General features: G+C 52.2%; 1 protein-coding gene across 1 annotated transcript in view; it reads right to left on the bottom strand.

The window, feature by feature from the left end:
* Positions 1–277: 277 nt before the first annotated feature.
* Positions 278–22,423, bottom strand: part of GPT2 (glutamic--pyruvic transaminase 2) — a 34,444-nt gene continuing 12,298 nt past the window's right edge. The window contains exons 5-12 of the mRNA XM_059904999.1: positions 20,240–20,373; positions 17,848–18,091; positions 13,853–13,932; positions 10,911–11,047; positions 6,782–6,956; positions 5,101–5,256; positions 3,953–4,065; positions 278–2,712 (exon numbers count right to left, since the gene is read on the bottom strand). Of these exons, the coding sequence (XP_059760982.1) occupies positions 2,622–2,712; positions 3,953–4,065; positions 5,101–5,256; positions 6,782–6,956; positions 10,911–11,047; positions 13,853–13,932; positions 17,848–18,091; positions 20,240–20,373 (1,130 nt within the window). The 3' untranslated portion in view covers positions 278–2,621. The remainder of the gene's footprint in view (positions 2,713–3,952; positions 4,066–5,100; positions 5,257–6,781; positions 6,957–10,910; positions 11,048–13,852; positions 13,933–17,847; positions 18,092–20,239; positions 20,374–22,423) is intronic.

Here is a 22,423-nt window from a genome sequence, read left to right as displayed (position 1 = left end):
CTGTGAAGAGGCTGCTACTTCCTGTTTCACTCCCACTAGAAAATCAAGGTCTGTTTTCATTTGAACAACATTCTATTTTAAAGAATCCGTGAAGTTTTCCCACCTCAAGCAATAAAAAGCAGCCCAGGGTCCTTGGAGTTGACACCTAAGAAGAAATGGAAACTGAAAAGCTGTGACTTAGGAACGTAAGAATGAACATAAGAGTGAAGATATACAATGAGTAATGTCCACTTGATATTTGGATTTAAACTACAAAGCAAGTTGAACACAGTCACCATTTGGGACATACATTTTATTGTTCAGAAATTTCCACCAGAGCTTATCATGAAGTACCTTTGTCAGGAGATGCCTAAGAGAATCCAGAATGGAAAACAGCTCTTCCTGCAAATCCACAAACATGGGGACAACCAGTCCGGCCTCAAGGTGCAAGGTGATGGACCAACAAGGTATAGCCCAGCATCCCCACATGCAGATCTAGATGAACAGCAGAAAACTTCACAGGTGTGGATTTAAAGTGCGACCTCAAATAACAAACGACTTACCCTGGTGGTGCCCAAACAAGACATCAGAATCTGCAGAAAATCAAATCTATCATGATCAGCGTTCCTACCTGAATGAAGTTAACCTCCTAAACCAACTGACCTTATTAAGTTTTTACTCATTTATTTTAAAACCAAACCAAGTGTATATGACATCTTTTTAAAAAAATCATGTAAACATTGCAAAGATTTTAGGGGTTATTTATAATCTGAAGAGATTCATAAAAAAACTACTGGACTTGTTAAAACTACAAATACTAACCCTACCCCACCCCCCATGAAAAAAGCAATTGTTACAAAAATATAAAAAATATACTAGCTTCTACTATTTAACCTTTCCACCAGAAATCTCACAACTCTGGGACACATCCTGGATTTTATACCATCAACAAGCACAAGTGCAATTTTCTCAAATTTTTAAGGAAGAAAAAGTCCCAAAACATTCCCTTCTTTGTTATTTGAGATTGTGGCTACTTTCTTCATAGGGACTGTAATGCTAGTGGGTGAGGACAGTTTGAAGTTTCCTATTGCATCCCCTGCGTGGACCCAGCATGGGAATTATAGCACAGGAGGCTGCTTTCAAAGCTCACTCCTTTAGCCTTTTCAGATTTCTCTCCAGTCCCTTCAATTTCACTTTGGGACTTGCTGGATTCCCAGACTCCTGAGCTGGCCTTGGCTTCCCTAACCGCCCACCAGGGAAGGCCCACAGTAGGAGAAGAGGGCGTAAGCCTGCTGCCACCCGTAGTGCCCACTTTCTGGGAGCACGGGTTGGGCCCTGCACCCAGGTTTGCTCATACCAGGGAAACTGCGCACTTGGTGGATGATCCCCCAACTCCCACCCACCCCCCCGAGAGATGACTGATGCTACAGGACAGTCTGCAGAGTCTGGGAGGGGAGCCAGAAGCAGATGTGGAGGCAAAACACTTTGCATATAAGGTAAAACACTTCTATAAACTTTGAATCGGATCACATGTACACAGCAGCCATGCTACCAGGCACTTTGACCAATTAAGAGCTAGGAAATGGACCAAATTCCGCTTGAAACAACTCAACAAACGCTATGGGAAGGGGGTGTGGTTTAACTGCCTTCATGTCCTTAAGGATACCCCTCCCTCACTAGGACATTTTCAGTGTTTCCTTGCCCTCCTATCACCTAAAGGCTCACTCAAGCCCTTGGGTGAGACTGGTTGTTGGGAAACAGTGGGTTGGATCCACACACCACCAGGCAGAGTCCCTCTACGTGACTGGGATATTTCTGGGCTGAACCCTGTGCCCCTGGAGTCCAGGGAGACCCCTGGGTGGGCGTCCCAGCCTAAGCGTGCCCAAGAGAACCCTTCACCCAAAGCCCTTGTATGTGCAGAGTCCTCACTACCTGCTGTGTGCTCCCACGTGGAGGCCTGGTTCAAATCGGAGCCTGGCTCACACCCACTCCTCCCCTGCAGGACCCTCTGACCTTGGCCATAGCCCCCGGTGCCCGCCACCACCTAGCCTGGCATGCGGTCCAGCCCCATGCGCTGCTGCCCCTACCATTCTTGTCTGAGAGCAGGCTGGCTTAGAAGGGCAGGCCCTCTCGGAGCCTCCAGTGGACTCTAGGCTCTCCTGTTTGAAGGACTAGATTTTCACACCGCTAAGGGTTTTATTTCACAGATCATGGTGGTGAGTTTGGGATTTCCAGTCCTCATCATGGTTAAGTTATACATTTCCCGACACCTTGTTTCTCCAGATCTGAGACAGCTCACCCAACACACCCTGATTGTTTCAACCCCGAAAGATTTTTCCAAAAGCAACAACAACAGATTCTGAGAACACCACCACATTCGCTGAGCAAGTCCCCTCTACTTTGGTTGCATCAAAAAACAGGGCTTCTGAGACAACCCCAATTCACATTTGCTCAGAAGAGAGGTGTTCCCAACATCAAGGCACAGAGAAAGAAGTCTCCTGGGGCAAAATGACGATGAAAGCGACCAGTGGCCTTCGTAGGGCCTGAGGCGGAGTCGCTGGGGGGCGCAAATCCAGTCTGGGCTGGGTGGGCATCAGGAGGAAGGCTGAGGGCCAGGTCTCCCTCTGGGGCCTGAGGAGTCCTCACGCGTACTTCTCCAGGAACTTTATGTGAAAGTCCTTCACCTTCTGTAGAACCGTCTTTAGCTTCTCCACCGGAGGAAGAATGGTCATTCTGTCAGGAAAGAGAACAGCGTCAGTCGGACACGAGTTGCTCTGGAAGAGGGGAGAGAAGTGAACCTGGCAGGTCACTCGTCCACCTGCGGCTGCAGAGACCAGGAGGTGCGGGCAAGTTGCGTGGGGAGGGACAGGCCTGTCTTGTCCACTGCGATGGCTCCAGGCCCTGGACAGCACCTGGCACTTGTTGAACCACTTTCTCCCACCATTCACACATTTTTTTACCCAACTCATATATGTGAACAAAAGCAATAAGCTGGTGGCAGCACCTCAGCTCACTAACACATCCACCCATAATCACAAAAGGTCTGCCCAACACTGAGAGGTGCATAGAACTTTCTCGAGCGCGTGACTCTTGGTATTTCCTATGGCTACAGAGCGAGACTCCACTTCTGCTAGACAGGACTTTTCCATCTCCACCATCAGTCTCATAGTGAGGACCTCCAGTCATAACTTTCCTCCATAGGCATTCCCACGTTGCCATGGTAACTAACTCCTCCCTCCAATACTGTCAGCCTGCTTCCCAGCCTTAAGGGCAGCCCTCGAGAAGTAACCACTTCTTGAATGAGCCGTGATTTGCCAAGGTGAACCCAACAAGGGTGGAAAGGCCATCCACACCACCCACACATGTTTGTCCACTGGCGGGGGGCCCTACCCACGACCTTCACTGACTCAAGACTTAGCCCCAGGTGCTAAGCCCATGACATTTCTTTTTTTAGCATCTGCTGCAAGAAACATCTGAGAGTGCCGTGCATGGAGAGGGTGCTGTTTGGAACAGAGCTGGCCTCAGCGGAGGACCTGGCTGAGCTGCTCCGGCTCGCCCAGCAGAGTCGCATGCCTGTGAAAGGCGGCACAGCAATTCCACCACGTCTCGGAGGCAACATCTCAGCAGGCTTTTGGTGCAGTGGACAAGCTACTGAGCTCCTGGATGCTGTATGATACCATCACGGAGTTGAAAAGGGACAGGGGAAGGAAAAGAAAACACAGCACGGGAACACTGCAGATGGCGTGTGATAGATGGAGACAGAGCAGTCAAGGAGATGACCTTGGCGTCGCCCACAGTCTTCCTTAGTCCCTGGCGCAGGGTCTCAGCTATCTCTGCAGCAGGACAGAATGGGAGTGGGATGGGGGGACAGGGGCTCCACATATCCCAGTCTCTGTAGGTGCCTTGATGTTAAGAAGCCCAAGTTTCCCAAGACAAACCCGGGAGCAGCCCGCCGGTGCAGAGGAAGTGGTACCTGAAGTGGTAGGTGCCTTCCCTCTGCCCAAAGCCGCTGCCGGGCACGACACAGATGCCCATCTCCTCCAGGAGCTTCATGCAGTAGAACATGTCGGGGGCCATCTTATGGGCCTGTGGGAGTGGGACAGAACTTAGGATTCATTCCTGGTTTCGCACTGTACAAACATTACAATCTCAAAGCCAAATATACTTGAGATGGCAGGTTCTTTCCCATGGCAGGGCCCTTCTGCCCTCCCTTCCTGTGAGAAGCAAGGCAGGATGCTGGGTGCTGTAGGCAGCTGGGACCGGGAACAAAGAACCCAAAGGCCACTTTGGGACAGCCATGGGCTGCAGGGCTTCTGCTCTCCAGTGGGGAGTGCCAGCCTGTTGCCTGTGTACCCCACCCCCACGGAGCAGCTCCACAAGCACTGGCCGTGTCCTCCTATACGCCAAGCCGGGGCCCTGACGTCTCTGCCCAGGGGGCCTTAAGGAACAAGCCTCTCAGGGGCCCTACTGTTGGTGCTTCTCACACTTCGGTTTGCACAACCAGGCCGCCTGTTAAATAGGTTCTCAGGCTCCAACACCAGAAATTCTGATTCAATTGGCCGAGGGGTGGGGCCAGATTTTGAATGTTTAACAAGGTATTGAGGAGGTAAGGGGGTGTGAGGACACTTTCAGAGATACGGCTCTGGCCCTTGATCCTCAAACCAGGGTCTGTGGCCCCACCTGAGAACTTACTAGAAATGCAGAATATTGGGCCCCTCCAAAGACCTCTTGAACCAGTATCGGCATTTTTAACAGGACCCCAGGTGATCCAGGTACACACTCAAGTTTGAGAAGCGCTGCTCTAGGGTACTGTGGCCAGGTGGAAGCGACAGCTCTTGATGCTTCCCCAGCATCTGTTCAGTTTTAAATGCATCACATCACACGTGGGCACCTGCCTTCAGTGCACCGCTCACCTGGGGGCGGCCTCACACCTGCCGCCTCAGCGCAGCATGCTGCAGGGCTGGGTCTCTGAGAGCCCGTCGTCTTTACACATTAAGTACCATCTGACCAACGGATACACAAAGTTCAGAGCCTCTAGGGCCAACACTTTAGCTCCCCATGGTAAGAAGCAGTCCCATGTGAACCCAGTGAGAGAGCCAGCCCTGACCTGGCACCCCTGACCTGAGCTGCCTCCATGGCTTTGGCAGGGATGAAGATTCGAGGAAAGGCATACATGGCCCCCTGCAAGGGGTTGCAGTGAATTCCTGGGACTTGGTTAAACAGGTCTTCTGTCAGCTTAGCTTTTTTGGCCAGGTTACCCAAGACGAACTCTTTCTCCTGATGAGACGGAGAAAGCACAGAAGTTAGCATCTCTGGACATCATGGCCCCAGACCCTGGAAACTATTCCTTCAAACTGGGGCATCGGGGCAGACTGGTGCAGGTGAGCTTGCGTGTGCATAAGCACGGCAAATGGGGGAGGTGGGCGAAACACACATCCCTCTGCAGGAACTTCTTCCACAGACGCTCAGCCCATGAGGCTGCCACGTGCCCTGGGGCAGGAGCACACGGGCCACAGGTAGGTCCTAGGTAGCCTGTGTCATGGGTTCTACTCTTGTACCAGGATGTCATTCCTGAAAATGAGAAAAACCGGTCCCTGCGCATTGGTCTGAATGAACTTGGGCCTGGATGGAACACCCTAGAACATGCTTCCAGGAGACAGCCCCACCACTTCATTTTGGGGAGCCACCCTTCCCCCAATCCATGTGGTGCGTTTGGGGCACGTGATCCAGGCGAAGCACATCAGTGACAGGCTCAGAGCTGGACATGTGTCCAAAGCTGGAGCAAGCAGCCCAGCGCTTCTGCAAGTACTGCTGGAATGTGTGGGTGAAGAGCTGTGGCCTGCGGATGAATGGATCAGCAAAACGTAGCATGTACACACAGCGGAATGCCACTCAGCCTTAAACAGGGGACACAGTCTGACACACGCCACAACAGGGATACACCCTGAAGACATCATGCTAATTGAAATAAAGTCACAAGAAGACAAATGCTGTATATGAGGTACCTAGAGGAGTCATATTCACAGAGAGTAGAACAGAGGTTACCAGGGGCTGGGGGAGGGGGAAATAAGGAGTTATTGTTTAATGGGTACAGAGCTTCAGTTTGGGATGATGAAAAGTTTCTGGAGATGGATGGTGGTAATGGTTGCACAACAATTTGAGTGTACTTTATGCATTAAACTGTTCAGTTAAAAATGATCAAAATGGTAAATTGCATGTTCTGTGTATCTTACCACAATTTTTAAAAAAGGTTGTGAATCTAGAACAGCTGGGAACTGACTTCTTGGTTATATGACCAATAAATTCCATTTCTGTTTAAACTACTTAGAGTTGGGTTTTTGTCACTTGCAGTTAAAAAGGTCTGACTGCATCACTTCAAGCTGCAAGGACAGCCTGCAGCTGTGTCTTAAGCCACAGGCAGGCCCGTGGCCTGGAATCAATGCCATGCTCATGCATTTCCCCCTTTTAGTTTAGTAACAGAATCATTCCCCTCCCACTCCCACCCAGGGTGTTCTCAGGACACAAGGCCATTCCCTCTGGGCGCCTGCCCAACCGTGGTGCTCACAGGCGAGAAAGAGGAAGGGGTGCACCCTCCACACACACACACATGCAACAGTCCTCCCACTTCAAATACAGCCCAGCTGCATCCTGAGACTTAACCTCATTGGGGTGAGTCAGGCACCACGTGGAACGACAAGCATCCCAGGGAGGCCATCTAGACAGAGGCTGGCCGTTGAGACAATACATGGTGAACACTGGCCGCAGCAGTGATGCAGACAGGCCATGGGACAAGCCGACTCACCCTGCTGAACTGCTCGAAGGATTCCTCTCCTGGCACCGGGGGGTTCACAACGATGTCCATGGCAGCCTGCCCAGACACTGGCGGGCACAGACGCACCGAGAGCAGCTTTACCAGCTGGCCCTTGATCTCAGGGTGCAGGTTGATCACCTCCATGTACCCTCCTCTGTAGCCACACCTAAAAGGTTGAAGACGGGGAGAGGACCCACCGGTCACAGAGAGACCTCTACCAAGTGCATCCAGCCGGCCAGAATCTTCTGTAAACATTCCCATGTCCAACACTGAGTTTCCAGGTGTGGCCGAGTTCTTGCCAGTGGAAAGGGAATGGGAGTGATCTGTGTAAATTCCACATCAATTCCTTAAAAGCGTGCTCTCTCCTTCCTCTCTCCTTTTCCCCACCTCCTGAGAAATGCACACGCCAGAACAGCAGCCTCAGCGCTGGCCACATGTTGAGAAGACAGAGCCAGCCCAGCAGCCCATCTTTGAATGACCTCATGGGGCAGAGCCAGTCCTGGACTCCCCGTGCCTTTGGACTGTTATCACAGAGACACACTTCCATCTCGTTTGAGCCACTGTATTTTGGGGCCTTTTGGTTAGAGCAGCTTAGCCTGACTCTTAACTTATACACTAGCCCTGCTCCAAAGGGGCATGTGATTCAGGCCAGGCACCCACTGCACAGGTTCGAGGGGTGGGCATGTGAGCAGTAGCCTGAGGACTTTGCTAGAACTTTCTGAAGCCTGAAAACAAAGCCAACCCAAAGGAAAGCAAAGCAGGGAATTCCCTGGCGGTCCAGTGGTTAGGACTTGGCACTTTCACTGCCGAGGGCCAGGGTTCAATTTCTGGTCGGGGAACTAAAAAAAGGAAAGCAGAGCTGAGAAAGAAAACAAGACAAAGCCAGAAAGCAGAAACAGAGATCTGGTGACACTTTTAAGCCCCCTGATTCAACTTTACTCCTTGACTTTTTAAATTTTATTTATTTTTTTATTTGGCTGCATTGGGTGTTTGTTGCTGCGTGCAGGCTTTCTCTAGCTGCAGCGAGCAGGGGCTACTCTTCGTTGCGGTGCGCGGGCTTCTCATTGCGGTGGCTTCCCTTGTTGCGGAGCACGGGCTCTAGGTGTGCGGGCTTCAGTATTGTGGCTCGAGGGCTCTAGAGCGCAGGCTCAGTAGTTGTGGTGCACGGGCTTAGTTGCTCCGCGGCATGTGGGATCTTCCCCGACCAGGGAATCGAACCCCTGTCCCCTGCACTGGCATGTGGATTCTTTTTTTTTTTTTTAATTTATTAATTTATTTTTATTTATTTTTGGCTGCGTTGGGTCTTCATTTCTGTGCGAGAGCTTTCTCCAGTTGTGGCAAGTGGGGGCCACTCTTCATCACGGTGTGCCGGCCTCTCACTATCGCGGCCTCTCTTGTTGTGGAGCACAGGCTCCAGACGCACAGGCTCAGTAGTTGTGGCTCACGGGCCTAGTTGCTCCGCGGCATGTGGGATCTTCCCAGACCAGGGCTCGAACCCGTGTCCCCTGCACTAGCAGGCAGATTCTCAACCACTGCGCCACGAGGGAAGCCCTGGCATGTGGATTCTTAACCACTGTGCCACCAGGGAAGTCCCTGTAAGGCAGATTCTTTACCACTGGACCACCAGGGAAGTCCCCTGATATGGATTTTTTAAAAAGCCTCTTTGATGTAGGCCAGTTCAAGTTGAGTTTCTGTTACTTATTTCCAAAAGGATCCTGACTGATATACAGTCAAATCTCATGAAAATAAGCTGAGATCATACAAAAAACAAAACAAAACAAAAACCTTTCAGAACGAAATCAGCTCCATCAGTCACACTTTCTGGACTGTGATTGATAACATTCAGACTAATAAGCACAGAAATGCAGGCACCAGCTCCTGCCTTCCTCTGTATGTGTACCACACCCACACAACCTCAGAGCACCTGATATGAGACACTCGATAAAACGCTTTTGGGATCAGGCTGCAGAATTAACTGGCAGAGACAGATCCCCATGTGATCCCTCAACTCGCTTTTCCAATGCGGGAAGATAAATTCTGGCATCTTGGAAACGTTTCCTGTAACAAAGTTGAAAGAAGAAACTTTCTGCTTTATCTTCTGCTGATGAGCAGAATATCAAATTGGGCAAATCGGTCTGATCCTAGGTAATCAGGATCTGAGGGCAACAGGATACCACCTCAGGTTACCGACATCCAGGGTATTACCGTTAAAACAGTCATCAGTAACACAGATGGAGAGATGGGCAGGTATGTGACAAACACACTTGAGTTTGAAAAATGAGTTAATGGAGAACATATTTGTTTAGGAAAAGAGCTACACGACACATGAAGTCTAGCAAGGAGGCAGCATCACTACTGGGGTAGACCAGAAAGACCAGCATAAATCAACCCCTGCCCACATCAAATATAGCCAAGAACAGTTGGGTGCCCATCCCAAGGGGACAGCTCCCTTGACCTGGCTAAAATATTTCTTGAAGCTTCACAGTTACACTGGCCTCCAGACCCCCTCCTGACACCTGGCATAAAGCAGAACTCCCACAACGCTGGGTAATGAATGTCCTTAGCTGTAAATGCACTGGCCTTTCCATCTCAGTCTAGTTTGTAGGTTCCTCCTCTCCTCCCCTAACTGCTGAGCAGGGAGGGCCTGGGCCCAGTCCCCGGACCTCTTCTCTATCTATACTCACCCCTGGTGAGACATCCAGGCTCAGAGATCTGTCTAACAACTCATACATTGACATCTCACAAACTTTAATCTCCAGCTGGATATCAGCCCTGAGCTGCAGACTCACACATCCATCTCCATCTGGACATCCAATAGGCATCTGCAAATTCTACACATCCAAAACCAACTTCTAATTTTACCCCAAAACCTGCTTCACACACAGCAATCCTCATCTATTGATGGCAACTCTATCCTTCCTGCTGTTTGAACAAAAAACTTGGGAACCATCCTTGACTTCTCTCTCTCACACCCACCTTTTCCATCAAGCAACACCTGTCAACTCTACCTTCAATCATATCCAAATTCCAACATCTTCTCCCCACCTCTACCCTGGCCCAGGATATCTCCCCTGGACCATAACAGCCTTCTGACTCGAGTGCCCACTTCTGTCCCTACTCCCATCACACAGCAGCCAGAGAATCTGGTAAAACATAAGTTAGGAGAAGTCACACCTCTGTGTAAACCCTCCAAGGGTTCCCATCTCACTCTGAGTAAAAGTAAAAAATAACCTAAGTAGCCCGGGTGATCTGGCCTCCTATGACTTTTTTTGGTCTCAACTTCTGCCACTTTCTCTCTCACTCCTTTCTAGTCCCCTTGCCGCTCCTCAAACAGCTGCTCCTTCCACCTCAGGGCCTTTGCACGTGCTGTTCCCTCTGTCTGGAATGCACTTTCCTCAGACATCTGTGTAGCTCCCCACACCACCTCCCGTGGGTCTTAACTCAAAAGCCAACTCCTCAGTGACCAGACCCCACCTCTTGGCATTCCCATCTCTTCTCTAATTATTTTTGTCCACTTGACGTGTGATATTCGTTTGTCTATTGCCTCTCTCTCCTCACTAAAGCAAAACTCTGTGAGGGCAGGGATGGCTGTGGTTTGCTCACTGCTGTAACCTCAGTGCCGAGATCAGTACTGGACTCATAGTAGGTGCTCAATAAATATTAGCTGAATGAATGAATACAGGATTGAAGCTGACTCTGGCCCCAGAGGTCACGCAGTGCTAAGGCAGGGTGCATACAGAGCTCCTGCACACAGAGCTTGGCCTATTGGCCTGACAGCATTTGTCCACTCAACCTGCCTTCCCTGGCCCTCAGAGTTCAGTCAATGTCAGAGCAACAGCCACATGGCTGGCAGAAAACACTAGCGTTGGAAGCTGCTGTGGGGTCCTGTTTTCATTTTCATCACAGCCTTATTATACACGAGCCCTTGCACAAGGTCTGTCCTCACACCACCGTGCTCCCTTTGGGGAGGTGTGGCCTGTCTCCTCCTGCTTCTTAGATCAGCAGAGACAGTGATTAAGGGCAGCCGTCTCTGTCCAGCAGACTGAGGTGGGGCAGGGCGGAGAAGCACAGGGACCAAGCAGGCCCAGGGGCAGCGGGAGGGAGGTGGGGGCCCACATACTCGCCCATGTAGCCCTTGGAGGTGGAGTGGAAGGAGGCGAGCTCCACGTTGCCGGAGTACTCGGGCCCCATCTCGTAAAGCACCTTCTTAAAGGAGTGAAATCTGCAGTCTGGAGAGTACACGTTGTCCTGGTACACCTGCAGGAGGGGACGGGATGGAGACAGTCATCGCAAGCCCCCCAGAAGCCTGACCCACCCAGGCGGCGGCTGGGGGAGGGCACAGGTGCTCCGGGCCAAACTGCAGCCAGGCAGCCGGCCGTGAGGCCCAGCCTCGGACACCACTGCCAAGCCAGACGTGCCTGAGGGAAGCTTCCAGAACAAGCAAGGAGGGAAGGCCTCGCGCTGGATGCCCACTGGATTCGCCCACATGAGCCTCACCCAGTCTCCAGACCTCCTTTCTGCCTCATGTGCCAGTGACGACATCAAGTACCCCACCTGCCCAAGCAGGTTTCCTCCCAGAGTGTGATGTTCACTTCCGTCAATAAGATGAGTAGTGAAAGCAGTTCATGCACCTGTCCTGACCTCCGCGCCTGAAGTGCTAACTGTGTACCCTCCGCACTTCACGGCACTCACCCAGCTCTCTGTCCACCACTGCTGTCGGCGCCCACACTGGACCGAGCAGCGCCCACACTGGACCGAGCAGCGCCCACACTGGACCGAGCAGCCCCCAGAATGGACCGAGCAGCGCCCACACTGGACCGAGCAGCACCCACACTGGACCGAGCAGCACCCACACTGGACCGAGCAGCGCCCACACTGGACCAAAGAGCACCCACACTGGACCGAGAAGCCCCCACACTGGACCAAAGAGCGCCCACACTGGACTGAGCAGCCCCCACACTGGACCGGGCAGCACCCACACTGGACCGAGCAGCGCCCACACTGGACCAAAGAGCGCCCACACTGGACCGAGCAGCCCCCACACTGGACCGAGCAGCGCCCACACTGGACCGGGCAGCACCCACACTGGACCGAGCAGCGCCCACACTGGACCAAAGAGTGCCCACACTGGACCGAGCAGCCCCCACACTGGACCGAGCAGCGCCCACACTGGACCGAGCAGCCCCCACACTGGACCGAGCAGCGCCCACACTGGACCGAGCAGCCCCCACACTGGACCGAGCAGCGCCCACACTGGACCGAGCAGCCCCCACACTGGACCGAGCAGCCCCCACACTGGACCGAGCCGCCCCCACACTGGACCGAGCAGCCCCCACACTGGACCGAGCAGCGCCCACACTGGACCGAGCAGCCCCCACACTGGACCGGGCAGCCCCCACACTGGACCGAGCAGCCCCCACACTGGACCGAGCAGCACCCACACTGGACCGAGCAGCCCCCACACTGGACCGAACAGCGCCCACACTGGACCGAGCCGCCCCCACACTGGACCGAGCAGCCCCCACACTGGACCGAGCAGCCCCCACACTGGACCGGGCAGCACCCACACTGGACCGGGCAGCGCCCACACTGGACCGAGCAGCCCCCACACTGGACCGAGCAGCACCCACACTGGAGTGAGAAGCACCCACACTGGACCAAGAAGCCCCCAGAATGGACCGAGCAGCACCCACACTGGACCGAGCAGCACCCACACTAGACCGAGCAGCGCCCACACTGGACCCAGCAGCACCCACACTGGAGTGAGAAGCACCCACACTGGACCGAGAAGCCCCCAGAATGGACCAAGAAGCCCCCAGAATGGACCGAGAAGCCCCCACACTGGACCGAGCAGCCCCCACATTGCACCGAGCAGCCCCCACCCTGGTGCGAGCAGTGCCTCCCTGTCCCCGCACTGTCTAGTGCGCCACAGGCAAGCGTCCCATCTGCCCTGGGAGATGAGCTTCCCATACCCAGTTTGGACATCAGGGAAACCGAGGCTCTCTGGAGTGCTGTGGGTCAGCAGGAGGGTCAGGCCAGCTCCACCTTCAACAAGCCAGGCCGAGCTTCCTCCTGCCCCACGCCTCCCTTCCCAGACCCCGAGGGAAGAGGTTTGTGCCCCAGGTCGCTCTGCTGTCCATTCTCTCCTATAGAAATGAAGATTTTAGGTCCATCTGCTATTAATCACGGCAACAATTTGGTGGGTAAGCTCTGTGTGTGGGGCGGGGGTGGGGGGCGCTGAGGACCAAAGAAATGAAGCTTCTGTGTTAGAAGGTGCGACTAACTAGAAATCATGCAGCAATGAAGAAATGAAAACAGGATATGACGGGTCTTTCATTTCTTTCCTTGCAGGAAAAGAATGGGCATGCCTTGTCTCCAGAACTGGGGTTCAAGAAGCAGCAGCTGTGGGGGGTTAATTAAGACTCCCCTCCTCACGGGACACAGCATTAGGCACACCCAGCACCCACTCTCCCTGCTTGAGAAAGAGGCCCTCAATGTGCCTCAGGGAACAGCCTCCCCTGCTCTGTCTGCAGGTTTGGGGGCACAGGGCAGAGATACTGCCCCGTGCCCAGGGCCTGGTCAGTTTGCATATTGCAACCACTGGGCCACAGTAAGTGGCTCAGCAATGGGTGTTTGACCTGAGCTGCACCAGTGAGGCTCAATTCTGAGACTTTTGCTGGAACCACCAGGAAGAAATGCTCTCTTTCTAGACTGGGAAGATAGCAGGCCTGTGTGTGAGGCCAAGGCAGCAGGATGGAATGAGAGGAGCTGGAAGATATGGTTTGAGTCCCTGGATCCAGTCCCACTCCGGAGACCCTACCACCTTTTTACTTTTCAAGTTTAAAGTAGTTTGGGTTAGATTTCTGAAACTTATAACCAAGATTCCAAACCAATGTTGGGATGATTTTTGGTCACAGTCTCACAGGGTGTAACACTGAACATCCTCAACCTTGTTGTTCCAACACCTAGAAAGTTCTCTCTGGCTATAGAACAACCAGGCCTGGCTCCCTCTCCCAGAAGAGAAAGTGCACCCTCACCTCTGAGAGCCAAGGCCGCTCTTACCTCATCAGCCAGGAGAAAGAGCTTCTCCTCCCAGGCAAAGTGAATCACGTCTTCTATGCACTTTCTGCTCTGCACCTGACCTAAAAAGTCCCCAAACAAAAGCAGAAGGTAGGTTGTAATGCTGTTGAAATTGTCCCTAGGTAAGAACCCCAACCAGAATCACTCAGGTATCTGTGTTCCCCGGGACCCTGTGGGACCACCTTCCCTAGCTGCTGTGACTGGGGGGGTTCAGTCAACCTCCAGGGAGCCCCGATGGTCAGCCCCGTCCCTCTGACTCACTTAAGCTGGGTATGTGGAAGGAGCAGTGTTTCACACCCAACTTTCTCGTTATTCTTATTGGAGGTGTGTGTGTGTGTGGGGGGGGGTATATTTGTATTAATCTGTGCTGGAGGGCAAGAAGGCATGAAAGCATCACGGAGAACAGGAAAATTAAACTGAAGGAGTTAAATCATTCAGCCCCACTCCCCTCCTTACCCCACAGCGGCAGCACCAGGAGAACTGCACTGGCTACACCTTCTCCCTACACAAGCTCGGTGAGGCAGGGACAAGGTCTGCAGGCTCAGCGCTGACCCTCAAAGCCAGCACTCAGCAGGGCCCCGGTAAATACTGTGGAATAAGCTCTAAATGAAATGAGCCTGCCTGCCAGCTCTGGCTTCTCCCGGCAGCAGCTACACGGGAGCTGCACCCTCTGAGGATGCTGCCGGGTCCCCCGCAGGGTCCCTGCCAGGGTCTCCCTTCAGGGCTTGACCCAACATTTCATCCATCTTAGAGAAATGAGTGCCAGCCAGCAGCAAAATACTCACCCATCAGTTCACAGGAAATACTGTGGGTTTAGGTGGGGAAAGGAACAAATGCAACAAGGTAGAAATGAACCTTTTCCCAATATTTCCTGAGGCCCACTGTAAGTGTGGCACTGGGTTGTCTGATGTACACACAAAGCCTCTGGGAGAGCACTAGTCAGGCATGCTGACTTCTCACAAAAGGCTGTTTCTTTACTATACATAAATGTGCATCTATGGATGTTACATATACGTATATATTTATGTGTGTATATATGTGCACATGTGTTATTTATATATGCATCTATATCTTGATGCAAACCAGTATATAGAGTATGTTACCTTCTTGTTAAAAATAAAAATAACTATATTCTTGTCCATGTAAGAATAACAAGAATAAGTCTTAGAAAAATATATAGATGTATCTTATAAGAGCATGGTATGATTCAGCCAGGATTTCAGACTTAAACTGTCTAAGCAATGAACCAATTCCTTTGCTAAGGGACCAACCTATCTCCTGCCAAGAAAGGGTCAACCGGGCTTCCTATGAAGCAAGCTCATGGCTCTGGGAATTAGGAAGGGTAGTAGCCCTGGATGCTCCAAGGAGCCAGCTGCTGTTCCCACAGACAGACAGGAGCTGCCTATCCAGGGGGCTGAGCCTGCCTACAAATGCTGCTGGTCTTCTCTCCCAGGGCTGCCATCCCACAAAGTGTATCCTGTTAGGATGCAAGCAAAGGTTTGAGCACCAAGAGCATCAAACCATGTGTACATAATGCCAGGGGGAGTGTTAAGAGAACTGAGCCAGGGCCAGGCCTCAGGAAGCCTCCAGCTCAGGAGAGGAGAGGAGACCTGCTGTGCGCAAATAATCCCCGCGATATGAGTGATGCAAACTGTAGGACAAGGACAGAGCTTACTTCTCTCCAGTGCCTGGGACGAAGGAGTCACTCAGAACATGCCTGCTGAGCCAATGGATGGACAAACACACACCGTGGTACAGGAGGAGAGTCACATAGGCTCTAGAGGGGCAGGGCACAGCTGTGCCCAGCAGGGGGAGACACGAGCCCAGCGCACAAAAGCGGTGGCTCTGCTGTAGGCCTCAAAGCTGGGGAGGGGTCTAAGTGCCCCTTGCCAGAGGCCAGGCCAAAGGAATTGCCCACAAACGAATGGGGATACCTGTTGCTGGCACCAGCCCTGCTTCCTGCCCTTCTCTGAGCAACAGCACTCAGCTGTCCTAGGGGGAACTCCCTCTCTTTAAACTCCAGCAAGAGACATGGGATACAGACCCAGCCAATCAGCCTCAGTGATTTAACCAGGTCAGGCACGGGCCGGTTGGCCAACGTGCGCCAGTGAGAGTCTGGCCTGCGGCTTTGGCTGAAACTATGGCCAAGGCTCTCTGCGGAGGGCGCTCAGGTGCTGGGCGATGACTGGAACTGCTGAAGGCCACTCCCAGGACAGATGCTTCCTGAGAAGGATTCCAACCCAGAGGAGAGCAGAGCTGGGAAATGGCCTGGGGTTCCTATGACAATGACGCTGATTCAAGTGTGCTGCTTTACCCTGGACTTCACAGATCCGCTCCCTTCAAGTCTTAAGATGAGTTTCTGTCTTGAATCCCAAAGAGCCCTGTTAGCCACTTATATCCAGTCCATTTTGACACCTTTTAGCCAAAGTGGTCACAGTGTGTGGTTCAGGCAAGATACGTGGTTATCACAGGTAGGTTTCTATTTTCCATCCCCCATCTTCCAATAGCTGATTTTCACCCATTAAGACCCCAGAGAGGGAATTCTCTGGGGGTCCAATGGTTAGGACTCAGTGCTTTCACTCTCAGGGCACGGGTTCAATCCCTGGTCGGAGAACTAAGATCCCACAAGCTGTGCAGCATGGCCAAAAAAACCCAAAAAACTGCTTATATTAACATATACTCACATGACTCCCCCACCTTTGACCTAAAACAGGAAAGTCTCTAGTGCAGTTATTTCTCCCCAGACAGCCAGGTGAAGATTTATGTAAGCACCTGGCCAAGAAGTTACCAACCCTATGATATAAACTAGGTATACAGAGTATTTCCTAAGATGTAGGACCTACTATTCCAAGTTTGGGACCCAGTGGCATCAGCGTCACCTGGGGGCTTGTTAGAAATGCAAATTGTCAAGCCCCACTCCAGCCTAATTTCATCAGAATACCTAGAAGTGGGGCCCAGCAGTTTGTTTTCTTCTTAACAAGCTAAAGTTTTAGAACGATCATCCTAGGGCAGTGTTTCTCATCCTCAGCTGCATAGAATATTGATGCCGGGGGGGCCCCATCCCCAGAGGTTCTGAGGTGCAGCCTGGCCTTTGACATTTTTAAAAGCTCCCTCTGTGATTCTAATGTGCACCCAGGATTGCGAACCCAGCTCTGTCATTTTCCTACTGAACCACGGTTAGACCCTTCATCCCTTCCCCCAAGCGGTTGGTGGAAATAAACCAGGGTGGAGGGCATCTGCACCCATTTTCTGCACTCAGGAATTCAAGTGGCGCTTTCAGCTGATTGAAGCATCATTTGATGTTCCCAAGAAGCAGATTCCACAATCAACTCCACCACGCTTTGGCCCTGACCCAGTTTATCTCAACAAAGGAGGAGAGAGGAGCCCTTGTTCTCGGCATCCGAATAGCATCGGGGGCACATGAAGCCAGCAGCCTGGAAAGATCAAAACAGGCAGAACTGTGCATTTTTTTTTTAAAGAAAAATACGCAAAATTAGGAGTGATTTTCAATTTCTGGAATCAGGTTTTTTTGGTTTGTTCGCTTTTGTTTTTAATATGGCATTTCCTTTTCAGGCCTCAAAGTACACAGTAACGCTATGTCAAAGAAAAACAACGCACACACCAGCAATCTGAAAACTGGTTCAGAAAAACAAGTAGGAGTAAGGGTAAAACGAGGCCTATGATTAATGGTGATGGTTTGTGCGTGCCCTCAAAAAGAAGATTCTTTGCAAATGCAAGAACAGGAGAAAAACTGGTCTTAATACAACCCTGCCCAGGAAAATGCCTGCATTTGCTCACCTCCTAAGGTGGCCTGCGGCAAATTTTATGGCTTTATGTTAGCAAATCTGAAGTTGGATTGGGAACCTGGGAGCAAAGAGGACTTCATTGTTTCTTAGAGCTTTAATGTCCAGACATCCAGTACTCCAGCCACCCTGCCCCTGCTCCCCAAGAAACTGGCCAGGGAGTAAAGCACAGACCTGTGGGGTTCCCGGGGTTGATGATGCACAGCACCTTGGGGTCACAGTGCTCTTTGGCCTCCCGCACGGCCCGCCGGAGCTCATTCACGTTCAGGGCCCAGCAGTTGTCCTCATCCAGGTAATAGTTCACCTGGATGGCATCGAGTTCAGAGATGACCGCCGAGTAGAGGGGGTACTGCGGGATGGGGATCATCACACCCGTCCGTGACTTGCCACCCCCGGAGACCAGGATCTTCAGGATCGTCTGCAACCGAGAAGTCACATCTTGCAAGGCCACTGCCACTTCCCACCCGCGGGGGCTGACCGGCAGCAGGCAAGCTGGAAGGCCCCAACCCCCGCCTTTCACCAGCCACCCCACTGCCTGCCTCCAGTGCAGCCCCATGGGAGTGGCTGAACTCCCCTGAGTCTCACTTTCCTCATCTGTAAGACGAGGTCTGCTCTGAGAAATAAGCAAAATGTTTTAAAGTTCTCAGTACAGTGCATGGTATGTAGTTTAACACACAATACTTGTTAGTATTTTTTAAAGAGGTCTTTTAAAGCAGTAGCCCACAAACTGGCCCTGTCTCAGAATTATTCTGACCTCACCCCTGAAACTCATTCTGTATGTCTGGGGTGGAGCCCAGGAATCTGTCTGGTCGGTGGCCCAAGGCTGGACAGACCCCTGAACAAGGGATTGTTGAAATGGGATAAAATACCCAGCTATGGCCACCAGGTGGCGCTCCAACCTGGCTGTTTCCAAAGCTGAGTGCGCCCTAGGTTCATAGGATTCCTGAGAAACCAGGCCTGGGGAGTCCTGTGGGGCACTGGTGGAGGTGGCAATAATTCACTGGATTAATAAGCCCAAACTCTTCTGGGCGAGTCCCCACCTTACACACAGACTTAGCTCCTTTCTCAGGTTCGGCTCCTTGCTGCAAGAATGCCACTGCATTAAAAACTGCAATGACTTGATTCTTTCAGTAAATCTTGAGGACCCCTCCCCACACCCTCCTCTGGAACCTCTACCTGTACCTGGGCTTCTCTGGGAATAGAGAGGGGCCTTGGCAGAACACAGTGGAAGATGCCATGGTTGGGAGCCTGAGTCCAACACTAGAATCTCAAATGCCACAAGAGGCTGACTTAGAGCAGGCAGACCACCTAAGGTCTCTGGGCCTCAGTTTCCTCCCAGGCTCCAGGAAGAGTTTAATGCATTTGAAAGGCTCTAGGAAAGGACTAAAGCATTTAACAAACAACAAAAACAGGAGCCTTGTAAGTCAAGAGACACAGACAAAGATAACTCCATTAAAGGAAGGGTCAGACAGGACAGGCTCCCTGAGTAGGGAGAACAAAGTGAGTGGACGGCACCCAGCACTGACTGGGCACAGGCGCAGGGTGCTGGAAGGGAAGGGAGGCTGCAGGTTCCTCAGGCCCTGGGTTCAGCCCCTTCTGCTACGGAACACTTGATACCAGCCCCTCTTCACCTCTTCCACGGCTGATCCCCAGCCCAAGCCGCCTCTTCTCTTGCCTCCTAAACACTCCCTTACATCTATTATGCCCCCTCCTGCCACACTTAAAGCTTAAGAACCTAAATCTAATTATGTCCCTCCGCCTACTTCAAATCCTTCAGTGGCTGCCAGACTCTTAGGACACCTGCCTCCCAGCCCACTGCTGGTAACTGGCCCTCACCATGTGTGCTCGTGCCCCCTGACGCTCTGTTTCCAGACACACAGCCTCCTTCCAGCTCAAGGCCTCTGCATATGCTGACCTTCTGCTCCGAACCTGTCTCTCCCCTGCCTTCCTGAGTTCACGGGTACGCAGCTTCCAAATCTCTATCTGTTCGGCCTTCCTTGGAGAAACCTTCCTGCCCTCCCCAGCCCCCCAGGTCAGAGTCCCTGCTGCTCCCTCCTGTAACACTTTGTCCTCTTCCAGAAGAGAAACTGAAAGCTTAAGATTTGACATGTATTTATGTGCTATTAACGCCAGTCTGATCCAGCACTGATGTGTAAGCAGAGGCCAAACGTGTTTATCTCCCCAGCACCTGGCACAGTGCCTCGCAGAGGCAGCACCTGGCACAGTGCCTCGCAGAGGAGAAACACCGTATGTGCTGAGTGAGAGAAAAGGCCGATGTCGCCAGGAAGACGGGCACCCTCGAGTGACCCCTGACTCCTCCCAGCTGGACCTGCTGGTGCCACTCTGGAGGGAAACTGAGGCTGCCGGGGTACCCAGGTTCATGAAGACTGAACAAGGTAAGGACAGCAGGTTACCAGGGTGGGGCAGACAGCAGCGACCAGAGGGAGGCCAACCTCTCCTCCCAGGCTGTCCCCCTGCTAGCGGGCTCACACACGCGGCCCTAACATGCACGGCTGTTCTTCACGTGGGTGAACGGTGGACAAGAACAAGCTACCCTCACACGTACGGAAATGCCGTCACTAGCTCCAGTGGTCAGGTAAATGTTATCCGGGTCTGCAGGTACACCACCATCTCTCCTGGTGATATAGGCAGCCGCATCTTCACGGATGCAGTTGACGCCCTGGCTAGCGCTGTAAGATCCTGTTAAGACAGCAAGCAAGACAGTGACTAGAGGCAGGATGTCTAGCTGCATAGAGTCCGTGATATCCACATAATTAACCGGGAGTGGGAAGGAGGGGGAGGTCAGGGAGATCTCAGTGTGGCCCTATTCTCACTACTCTAGGCTCTGGAACTGTGGCAAGCTGCTTAACTACCTATCTGGGCTTCATCCACCCATCCTGTCACCCATCCATCTACCCACGTATCTGCCCACCCACCCAGCCGTCTGCCCATCTGCCATCCATCCATTCATCCATACATCCATTCACCTGCCCACCCACCCACCCATCTGCCCTTCTGTTCATCTATCCACCCACCCACTCATCCATTCATCCACCCAGTATTTGCTGAGAACCTACTTGCACATCAAGCATTATTCCAGGCCCTGGCTTCTAACCAGTTAAATGGTGCCCATACCTGCTTTACCCACCTTACTGGGATTTACACGTTCTATGACAGTAGGTACCATTACAGCTGGGACTGCTATGCTTTCATCACTGTTGCCTACACATGGTTCCGCAAAACTTGAGAGAATGGTCACCCCAAAATGGCACCAGCTGCCAGCCCAGGAATCCAGAACCCTGACCAGCACTAACCACAGACCCCCTGGGGCTGTGAGGCATGACCCACCTACCCCCACCCCATGCCAACAGCATGCTCAGGCTGCCAATTAGGATCAAAATCCAAACCACCGTGTACATGAAGTTCAAAAACAGTGGTGACCACTTTGGGCTTGGGGGTATTGCCTGCAAAGGGGCACAAAGGAGCCTTTTGTGGTGCTGGGAATGGTCAATGTCGTGATCTGGGCAGGGGTTACACAGGTGTGCACATTAATATTTGTGCTTTTTACTGTTTGCGTAAAAACTTTTTCAAAATGTCAAGCCACTACTTCTGTTTTTAAAAAGAAACTGAAAATAGGTGCCTGCACATGCACAAAATCTCTCTGGAAGGAGACTCAAACTGGTGAGGTGAATTCTCTGGGGAAGTGAACCAGGAGGCTTGGGGGTCAGAGATGGGAGGCAGATCTTTCACTCTATATCCTTTTATACCATTTGAATTTTATACCACATTTAAAGAAAACCAGCTCATTCCTTCTAAGACTACTGCAACAGCACCACCAGGAGGCAGGATGGAGCTCTGGAAAGTGGCCAGCTCTTCTCTGGGTCTCAGTGCACAGCATCCAAGGCCCACCACCCAGGAGGCGCTCGGTTTCAGGGTCTGTGCAGCACTGGGCTTGCCCTTCCCCTCTGACCAGTTGTAAGTGGGGGAGGGGGAGGGGGAAGGAGGCTGGACCACTTCTCTAAGGTTCAAGTGGCAAACATCAACACGTATCAAACCTGGGTGGTGAGTACCGAGTCTTGTCACATTATTTGGGGTATAGAATGCATTTGAAATATTTTGTAAATAAAAGAGTGGGGAGGTACAGATGCCGGTGTTAGAGAATCCTTCTTCTACTGGATGTCTTATTTGATATTTCTTGAGCTCCCATGCTCAGAAAGTTTCCTGTGCTCCCTATTTCCCTCTGCCTTCTTTCAGTGCCCTCCCCCCCACTCCATGGGGCCTGGCCATTTCCACACCAGCTAAGCCTCCTCTTTTTCCTGCCTGTAGTTCACCTGCTTCCCTGAATTCCCAGACCTTCCCCCACGGGCAAGCTCCCTGCTCCTGCCAGCCACAGACTTCCACCTTCTGTTATGCTCTGCACCACACTGATCCTTCACAGCTCAGACCTAGTCTCTCTCTAGGAAGCCTGAGATAGGGCCCCACCCCAGCCTTTCTCCCAGTCTGTGATTTCTCCAGTTATCTTATTTTATACAGATGAACCCCTGCCTCCCCATGTTGACTTGAGGGCAGGGACCATCACCTATTTCTTCTGTTCATCTCTGTAGAGCACCTACCCCTGTGTAGGACTCTGCCCTGGGACCCATGGCAACCTGCCTCCCACTGCCCACAAACTGGCCCCATCTGCCAAGCCCCCAGCGCCATCGCACCCAGACCCTTTCACTCGATCACACTCAGTTCTTAAACCTCAAGG

Source organism: Balaenoptera ricei, chromosome 19 (assembly GCF_028023285.1).
Source record: "Balaenoptera ricei isolate mBalRic1 chromosome 19, mBalRic1.hap2, whole genome shotgun sequence".
NCBI classification, from domain to species: domain Eukaryota; kingdom Metazoa; phylum Chordata; class Mammalia; order Artiodactyla; family Balaenopteridae; genus Balaenoptera; species Balaenoptera ricei.
This window is presented reverse-complemented; position numbering and strand designations above follow the sequence as displayed.